The sequence below is a fragment of the Mytilus edulis genome, chromosome 8 (genome assembly GCF_963676685.1).
Source record: "Mytilus edulis chromosome 8, xbMytEdul2.2, whole genome shotgun sequence".
Taxonomy (NCBI): Eukaryota; Metazoa; Mollusca; class Bivalvia; order Mytilida; family Mytilidae; genus Mytilus; species Mytilus edulis.
In genome coordinates, this window is record NC_092351.1 from 21,897,193 (window position 1) to 21,907,886 (window position 10,694).

At 32.3% G+C, this 10,694-nt stretch overlaps 1 protein-coding gene across 1 annotated transcript; it reads left to right on the forward strand.

Annotated features, from left to right (window-relative positions):
• The first annotated feature begins 815 nt into the window (after positions 1-815).
• Positions 816-6,448, forward strand: LOC139485072 (uncharacterized). Its single transcript, XM_071269189.1, has 3 exons — positions 816-920; positions 3,693-4,160; positions 4,757-6,448. The coding sequence occupies exons 2-3, from the start codon at positions 3,697-3,699 to the stop codon at positions 5,436-5,438; spliced, it is 1,146 nt and encodes a 381-aa protein (XP_071125290.1). The 5' UTR covers positions 816-920; positions 3,693-3,696; the 3' UTR covers positions 5,439-6,448.
• The last annotated feature ends 4,246 nt before the right edge of the window (positions 6,449-10,694 follow it).

Consider the following 10,694-nt stretch of genomic DNA (forward strand, 5'->3'; position numbering starts at 1 on the left):
CGCTACATGTATACATACATCATAATAATGATTATCAATGATATAGCTATCCACTAGATACCAAATGAGCAGAAGATGTAATTAAGCAACCATAGGTCACATTACGTATACGATCTTCAACCATGAGCAAATATATACCATATTGTCAACTACAAAAGGTTCCACCACAACAAAATATAAAATAAAATAAAGCAAGAAAACAATGATTGCGTTAAGGCAAACACAATTGACGAATAGCAACCAACCATAACCACTGAAATACAAACGAGAGAAAATATTTGATGAGCGCTATGCAAATTTGTGTATGTACAGGAAAAAAGAAAAGATATTGTTTTAAAATTTGAAAGCCCGGGGTTATTTTGGAGTGTAAAAATAAAAGTGATGACTTTGTGAAACAATATACACCAAATACGTTGTATAATCATTTCGAAATAAGATACAAGATGCATGAATGCTTACTCGCTCAACAATTCAAGACAAGATAGTTCATTCAGTAACGCTATGATGTAAAAAAAAAAAAAGAAAAGTTTTTTGTTTAGTATTTACTGATACACTGAAGTGACTATGAGTCTTCTAAAAGTTGCTAACACTCATGTTTTGTGTGTTGGGAGGGGGTGGTTGCGTGCGATTGCCATTTAAGTGTTTGCATTTTAACATGTTCAATGTAGGCCTTAGACTGTTTGGGCGATCTTTCGAACATAACAGCTGAACATAATAGCTTGCAAAGACATTCGTGTGCTATATCCTGTTTAGTATTTTCAAATGGGAAGACACAATTATTTGTGTAAATTTTGTTGTCTTCTGGACGACATTTATTATCTATAACTGATAGTTTAAAGTAGAACATTGCTGTGTATCCCAGTAATACTGTCCCCTCAGTTGTATAGAGTTTAATCCAAAGATTACATCTGAAATTCAAGGTAATGTTTTTATTATTTGTGTCATAGTTTTTACTAATATATTTTATTCATTTTCATATTTATAATATTCTTATTGTTTGCAAAGGCATGACAGTCAGTTGTATCAAAGAATATGTTTAATTTTGATCACGGTCGATTTTCCATATACATGTACATCTGGTTGTCAAACTAACATGCAGTGCAATGTCTACATGTATCCTGTGAACTCGTAATACTCCTTGATTGAAAAATTATGGAATGTGTCAAATTAATACTTCTTCTCGGCTGATTTTTTAGTGTTTCTAATCTGTAACATTTGCAATTGCACTGATCAAGATTAAAAAGAGGGATTATTGAAAACTTGCACTAAACAAAAGGAGGACTTAAGTACAAAGTATAATAAAGTGTGCCTTTCCCAACTCAGGAACCTAGTACTAGTGTTTTCTGTCCATTCAGGAATTTAGTAGTCTCTATTTTATTTATTAAACGGAAGAATAACCTGTCTAGACGAAGGGTCAATTCTGATTTAATCTGTTTGATTTACATATACATGTATGTGATATTGAAAACCTTTCCTCTAGATAACTTTTTGGTTTATGCTATCCCGGTTTAACTAAATAATGTGGATCTAGATTTTAAAACTTCGCAAGGAATAACAAATACATATGAGAATCCAGAAATTAAAGAGGTTTTTTTATATGGAAAATGAACAAAAAGTAGATGTAACTAGTGTATAGCTGTCTAATTTACAATTCTACAACATCTTCTCATTTTGCTACAATAAAATAAATAAGCCCGATGAACCAGCGTAATTTCTACTAATACTCAAAGTTGTCGATGCGATCTAATAACTAGACATCGAAGGCAGAAACAAAAGCTAAATATAATATTTGCTTAAAGTCTTAATAAGCCGTAATTGACAACTAATAGTGTTTGGCGAAAGGTGCTTTATTATAATAATGCAATAATATACAATTATACCAAACATGGTATCAATAAGCAACAATGAACAAGTGTCAATATGAAGCACCTTAACCCAAACGAAGTCGCCAAACAGGAAAGAAAAAAAAGAGAAAAAAAAAAAAAAAAAAAAATGTGTGTAATCATGATCCTGTTTAGTCTGACAATTCAATAGAAGAAGGATACCCTTCATACAGCTTGACATTGTACATGATAATAATCTCGTTAATCAAGCAAATGACAAATATGTAAAACTAATTTTCATCAACAACATTGTAATTCATGTGTAATTCAATCATGTAATTATTATCTTTGACAACAGTGTCAAAATCAGTGCTACATCATGCATAATAAAGGCATTAAAAAAAATATGGATAATTTCAGTCATAAATAGACACCCTTGTAAATACAGCGGAGGGAAAGGGGGGGGACTTCTACACTACACAATCATGGCACTAGTGATCACACTATTAAACACTACTTAGTCTAGGTGAACTTATAACTCGCTTATAATGCAAGGAACAAAAAAAAAAAAAATTATTACTAAACATATCTGCCTCAAAGATATTCTAAACGAACTTGGGGATAATCATACACAGTAACACGCCCGCATCTGCAGGGGAATATTATCTCTTTTATATCATATAGTACACACCTGAAAAACAGGGGAAGCAATCACACCTGTCACTGCAAGAGTTTTACAAAATTATGATATTCGGAGTTATCACACAAAAACACGACCGCATTAGCAGGGGAATATGATCTCTCTCTTAAAATAGAGAACACACCTGAATATTCAGGGGAAGTAATCACACCTGACACTGCAGGGGGTTAAAAATAATATCATAATATTTCGAGTTGTTACTCATAAATATAGTACACACCTGAAAAAAAAACAGGGGAAGCAATCACACCTGGCATAGCAGGGGGTTTAAAAATAATATCATAATATTTGAGTTGTTACTCATAAGTATAGTACACACCTGAAAAAAACAGGGGAAGCAATCACACCTGACACTGCAGGGGGTTTTAAAATAATATCAAAATATTTGAGTTGTTACTCATAAATACAGTACACACCTGGAAAAAAAACAACAGGGGAAGCAATCACACCTGACATAGCAGGAGGTTTCACAATATCATCATTAATATGTATTATAAAATGTTTTAAAAATTATAATATTAGCGATATATGCAATTATAATTTGTCATCTCAATAGTCTCCAAATTGATCCACAGAATGGCTAGTTGCTGCTTGGAAGGAGCAGCAAATTGGATTGCGATTATTATCGTTCAGTTCTTCCTCTAAGGTCCATTTTAAGGGCGGAGACGAGAGTGCGGCCTTGTTCTTCTGAAAACGTGAAAAAATAACTTCAATAATAAGACACGAAAAGGTGTCATAATGATACAGAATCTGCTTACCCTTGCCGAGCACTTGAATTCATCACAGGTTCGTGTTGCTCGTTCTTTAGATTTGATGTTTGATGTTTTCGTTTTTCAATAGTTCGTGATATAAATTGAAGAGATGTGAAGTGATTGCCATAGAAACAATTATCAACAAGAGACCAAATGACGTAGATGTAAAACGTCTAAAGGTTGCCGGACGTCCTTAAATAATTGGCAATGTTGTGGCTTCGTCTGGAACATTTTGTTTTTGATATGCCCCTCAATATCGTCTCCGTTTTTTTTTTAAATATTTTTTATTTCTAGGATATAAAAGTGCATCAATTTCAAACATATTAACTCACAATAAAATTTCATTTCATTACACATTTTAAGATATGTGTGTGGCTATTACATTTATATTTGTTATAAAACGTTATTATACTTTAGGATTATGGAAAAGAAGAGCTTAAGAATCGGGTTTGTTGGAGCTGGTGCAATTCACTTTGGACGAGGAGATTTGCCTTGGGCTCATGCAACAAGGTTAGAAAAGATGGGCCAGATAAACGTTCTTGCTATTGTTGATCCAGATACGAAAGTAGCAGATAGTATATTAAAGGAAAAGCTGTCTTCAGACCAAACTAAGCAGTTCTACCAGGACTGTAAACTTTTGACACACTTCAAAGATTTGATTGCCCTGAAGCCGGATGCAGTGTTCATAGGGATTCCTCCAGTATATCGTGGTTCATTAGATAACGGCCATGATATAGAGCTTCAATTTATTAAAGCTGGAATTAATGTTTTTGTGGAGAAACCTCTTTCAGTTGTTCCACCAGAGAAATTTGATCAGTACAAGGAAGAAATACAGAGAGTCAGCAAAGAGAATAATGTTATCGTATCTGTCGGTTACATGTTTAGGTACGCATAAGTGCAATGTATGATATATAGTATAAAAGTACCGCTGTCGCTTCTCATGAAACTCAATATTCTTCACAAGTATATAATATCTTATAATTAATAACCATATTATCATTGAGAGTGTATACACTATATACATACAACTAAAGTTCTGTTTCAGATTAAGTTCTCAAGCAAGGACTTAATAGGAAAATGACTATTATCTGTTTTAGAAGGTCAAAACAATTCGTATGCCCTTTTATTCAATGTTGTTCTTATTATGCTGTTATAATCATAAAACGGTTTTTCAGTCTTCATGTGTATAGGTTATTTGCATTCCTAATGATTTAAAAATTACTATCATCTACGCCTTTTGAATAATTCAACAGACTGAAAACTTTACATTATACCTTTTCTCCAACAATAATGATTTTCTTTTGATGCAAGGTCAAAATGATACATATTTACAGTAGCAGTATATTAAATTTGAATTCCAACAAGATTACTGATTGCATCCTTTACATGTAATATGACAAAGCAGTATGCTATGATATGAATAAAGCACTGTAAAGTGGAGTTCCTCAATAACAGTACATGTATTTATCATTATCTTTCAGATACCATGACGCCATTATCAAAATGAAGGAACTTATTAAAGAACACGGAAAGAAGGTCATGGCCTTCAATGCCCGATATTACTACGCTTACTCAGATGGCGTCAATAAATACTGGTACAACCAAAATCTCAGCGGTGGACCAATAGTTGAACAGGCTACACATCTATGTGATTTAGCGAGATATATTGTTGGAGATGTCAACTTAGACACGGTCCATACCATCATGCTCAGAGATAACGACCCATCAGGGGCCGGTTGTCTATCCCATTTGTCACAGCATATTGAAAAAGATATTCCCCCTGGTCAAAAACTCCCCAGAGTAACGCTTAGTCATTGGCGATTTCAAGACGGTGCTGTTGGGACCCTTATGCATTCTATAGCCATACCCGGAAGTAGATACGAAGCAACAGTTGAGGTTCAATTAGATGGAATGCAGTTGTCACTAATTCGACCGTACGAAGACGAGTGTATTTTACGTGTACGGGATATTAAATCAGGAGATCCTAATAAAGATGTGGATTACACATTCAGGGGCAACGACTCTTACTATAATGAACTTAGTACCTTCGTGAAGGCAGTGAAATCTGGAGATCAGTCGGGCATTAAAAGCTCGTATGAAGATGCATCCAAGACGTATTTGTTAACATGGAAAATAAGACGAATGGGCGAACAGAACAATTAGCATTATCAGGAATTATATTATAATACAGGACATGGTATACCAAACTTTAAAGGAAAATAAATAAGTTTGTAGGAATATGTAAGAAGGCGATAATGATTGAGAAAAAAAACCATACACATTATGTTGCACATTAAACGACACCAAATTGAAGATCGATCAGTAGACTCACACTAGTTAATTAAGCAAATATAAAAATAAGAAAATATGACATGATTGGCAATGGGACAGCTCCCCTCATATTAAACAACTTTATACTATTTTACTTGATACAGGTTAGATATGATAAGTCAGCCCTGTGTTACCTGACCACTATTGCGTGAGTAACAAACACATTAAGTTTGGCTTACATTGTATCTAGGAATATATAGGTGTATTTGTTTCACAAAGCAAACAACAATAACTTCTAACTCGGCGAAGCCATATGGTTGAGGTATGACAATCCAATCATCTAAACAATAATTCACGAACCGCTGACTTTTTTCTTTACAATTACGGTAGACCATGCCCAAGCGATTAGTAATCAAATGAGATGTATTTTTACTGAACAGGTTTGCACAGTGTAATTTGTTAAACTATATCTAGATATATTCCAGAAAATGTAACGAAAAGATATATATTATAAAATATTTGTATGCTTTCGTATATACATGTTTAATAAAAGATTATGGTCATGTTGATTGGTTAAAGGTGAAACAGAACAGTTGGACTACAAAATGTAGCATTGCAATGCCGTTATAATTATTATATTGACTTGCAGTTTGAATTCCAAATGCGACTGTAGTATTTGACATTACTCGTAAAACATCAGCTCTTTAGTTCAAGCAGGTTACGGGGAGATAATAGTCTGTATCAGATCTTAGGGTCATCCGAGTAAACAGTACGTCATTTCTTTGATTTATAGTTTTGAGTTAACCTTATTGCTACTATTAACAGTATCAAACGATATCTAACGGGACTAGTGTTCAAAATAATCATGTTGTTAACATATTAATAAATAATACAGGAATCTGTTATTTAATTGTCATTATAAAGCTTTGATATATAAGATAACTTTTAGATTACATCGAAATAAGAATTTACTTAACTAACAATAAAAGCATCAACATTTGATTCATATTAAATTCATATTATGAATTGAAGCCCATCCAAGCAGACATTTTGCAAGACTTTATCATAAACAGTCTAAGATTTGTTGTGTTGAAAGGGAATGAGAAAAACTTTTATAATAGGTATACAACCGTGAAACCTGGCACGAATGTACAAAACAGGTATAACCAAAGGGGTGTTTGTATCACACAAGTGCATATGTGTAAAACTTATAACCTTCGCTTGACAAAGAAAGTTCAATGTTCTATCACAATGTCTAACAATTTACTAACCTGATGTTCAGTGGTTGTCGTTTGTCGTTTGTTGTTTCGGTTCATAAGTGTTTCTCGGTTTCGTTTTTTGTATAGATTAGACAGTTGTTTTTTTCCGTTTGGGTGGTTTAACAATAGTCATGTTTGGGGCCATTTGTTTCTGTTCGGTGTGAGCCAAGGCTCCGTGTTGAAGACTGTACTTTGACCTATAATGGTTTACTTTTACAAATTGTGACTTGGATGGAGAGTTGTCTTATTGCACTCATGCCACATCTTCTTATATCTATACACTACATATTAAAAATAATAACAAGTGGTATGATTGCCAATGAGACAATTCTCAACAAATAGATCAAATGCACAGACACTCGTCTCAGAAAAAAAAATCCTACATACCTTTATATGACACGTTTTATATTAAGGTATATATTAGGGGGAAACAAATTCTTAGACGAGTGCCTGTGGTCAAATGTCACAAAATTAGCAGCTATGAGTATATAATGAGGAATTATAGTTCCAAACATAATTTATACTAGTATAGAAGAAACACATTTTATAAAATATATGAGGATTCCATCTGTTTTTTTGCTTGATAGTACCTTGTACAAGGTACTGTAATGCGACTTTCGAAGTATTAACCTTTTCAGAAGAATTAGTGAGGAATGGCAAAGGTATAAACATTACAAAACCGAAAACAATCAAATCAGATTTACAGAGTGTACATTAAAAATTTATTTTAATCTATAATGTGTTTGGCGAGGTGGTTGAATAATCAATCCTTCAATCAGTGGCATTCAATTTTTTATTCATTTTCAAGATAAATGCATATCAACAGTCAAGTTTCATGACTGTTCTGTAATTATGCCGACTATGATGAAAGGCTGGAAATTTTAACTGCAATAAGAAAAACTTAAGCAAAATATGAATACCATATACCGTTTTGAACGGGTCATTAGGGGTTCAGTGGAAGCAACATTTCCATACAAAACAGATCGATAAAACTCTCGATTCCGACCGGAAGTGGTAGTGTACTAATCCATCCCATACAGCCAATGCAAGCATATCGTGGAGAGGAATCATAGGCATCAGAGGAAAAAAAACTAGGTACTCTCGGTGACATTTGAAAGGAGAGACGTGGAGACATCCGAACAATGAAATATTTATGATGGCGAGCGTACTAGATTTATATTTTCATTACATGTTTTATGCCAGCTTTATTTAGGCAGTTGTAAATTTTACAATGAAATCAAAACAATCATATCTATTTCGAAACGTACAGATAAGGATAGTGCTACATGTATAATAGCTTTATTTCAATCCTATTGGGAAGCACTTAAATGCAAATAAAGTAACACTTCTACAAAAAGATGAGTAGATTTAGTTCCAAGTAACGATTTTGTTTGTGGTAGATTTCAATTAACTGTCATTTTATGTGGTTATAGGAAAACAATTAAAACAATGTTATAATGCTCCCTCAAGTGTTCATCCAGACAAGTGTAGGAGGTAGCTTGCTGATTTAGAGTGTATATTCAGTACTGTCACTTTTATACATTTGATTTGTAAGCTGATTATATATATTTTTCATCTTGAGTGATTTGCAATCAAATTTGTTTTTAGATTTTGTAAAGCAACTGTGTAATTAATTCATAATATCAGCGTAAACATTACCAACAAAGAAGAAAGATCCCAGCAGAAAATCGTCTTAATGGCATATATTGTATAGTAAGACAGATTAAGAGGTATTTGATTTAAATTGAATACACAGCCTTTTATTGCAAGAAAACCGAATGGATGCACATGTCAGTATTTACAAAAGCATTCAAATAAGTGCAAATGTTTATGTATAATGTATGCTGCATTTTAATAGAATTTCAAGAGGTTTGTACAGTTAAAAGGATTTATTGTACATGTAGGATCTTCAAACATATATTGCATTGGCAATACGATACAAGTGGTAGCTTAAAGATCTTGTTGAAAATACAAGTACGGTAGCAGTTCTTAAAATGACCGAAACGAAACTGTCATACATTTTGACACCAGACACGATCAAGGGAAAGCAAACTTACAATGTACTTAAGCATAAATATGTTCATAAAAATAAAATATAATACTATAAATAAAATACTTAAAACAGATTTCCTTTTGTTCTTAAATTTTGTGTAGGTATTAGTCAGTAATTTAATGGCCTTATTGATACACGAAATTCTCCCCCAGACGCTTGTTGTTGTAACATATTGTAAATCTTTTCAATATTTGTAGGACGGATCATTTCTCTGTACGATTATGGTAATGACCTGTTGACCCCTCATGTCTGGTGCATAACCAAGCTCACATAGCTAGTAATATCGCCTGCCTCATGTCTGGTGCATAACCAAGCTTACATAGTTAGTAATATCGCTTAAAGCTGTTTTTGTCAAGCACGTAACTTCGCAGCAACAATGGCCTAATAAAAGTGTTAGAATCTGAATCCCATTTTGCCTTGTAAACTTATTAACACTTAATTTTATTATACAATTCAATGTCATTATTTAGAATATATTTGATTCAAGATCAATAACTAATAATAACACTGTCGCAAAGAAAGTAAATGCTACAATAAGTCTTCACATGACAAACATTTTACCTTGTAAGAAGTGTAAACGGGGGAGGAAGTCGATAATTAACAATAGTAATGGATTTATGCAGCTTAAACAATTAGGAAAAATAAACCCAAATATGTCAAGACTTCAACGAAAGAATGTAAATAAAAATTGTCCAGTATGACAAACAATATTCAAGCTCTTATCGGATTTCCTCCTGAAAAGTAAATTTCATTGAGAAACCAATTATGGAATCAATAGCAATTAAAAGAAATTGTAATACCCTTTCTGCTGATAAAACACTTGTACAAATTAGCGGAAAATATATATTTATTTTCCAGTTTATTTACCATGGTTTAAATTGATCTTGCATTTGTAGCTTTAAATACAAGAGTTTTTTCCCTTCGTCTAGTAAGAAACAAAATTTTCAAGTTGTATTTTGATTTGGTTGATCCGATAACATTCTTTATTAATTTTAACATAATTGTATTATGTATATAAGACTTATTGTGGTAGTATTCAGAAAAATAAGCATAAAATAAATAGAAAGTAAAAACCAAAGTGAAAAATTTCTTTAGTGAACTTCATTTCTTTCTTGTTTGTAGGTCTAGAACGGATTTTGTGAAAACTAGCTCTTTTGTATGAATAAAGTGTCCACATTATTTTTTACAAATAAGATATCAAACTCATAAAATAAAAACATAAAAGAGTATATTAATTTAATTGTTAATAAAAAAAAATTCTAAAAGATTTATTTTTAAAAAGAGAAAAAAGAAAAATGAAAATAAATATCTAGCTTCAGAATTGATATCAAAATCAATGAATGTTTAACTATTTATCTAATGTGGAAGACGTTCTTTGTGAAGTGGATAAAAGCTTTTCTTTTCCATTCTTCCACAATTTTAAAAGATTTTTAAAAGTCTTTAATCACGATCCTATGTGAATATAAATATGCATATTTGTTAGGACAATAGAGAGAATTATGTAGACCACATGAACTTATTTGGTGACTAAAATAAATAATTATTATCTTTGACTTTTCTTTTCGATGAATTTCAATTAAATAGCGCTCATATGCATTCAAACGGAGAACCACTCTTAACTTTGAATGATTTACATTAGTCGAAACTGATCCCGACTTTTCCTTAAGGTAAAATCAATGTGCGTGAACTTTCGATCAGTATTGGGTTCTATGTGTATTGCTGTCATGTTTACTGTAACAAAGGAGTAGATAAAAAATATAGTAATACAATACTATTATGATTGACTTGTCAAAACAAAAATGCTTTCTACTTGATACTTACTTAACGACACAAAAG

Excerpts from the sequence above, each read along its gene's own strand:
- LOC139485072 (XM_071269189.1), top strand. The coding sequence starts at position 3,697 with ATGGAAAAGAAGAGCTTAAGAATCGGGTTTGTTGGAGCTGGTGCAATT. Across the intron at positions 4,161-4,756 it reads TCTGTCGGTTACATGTTTAG|ATACCATGACGCCATTATCA; the intron begins GTACGCATAAGT and ends ATTATCTTTCAG.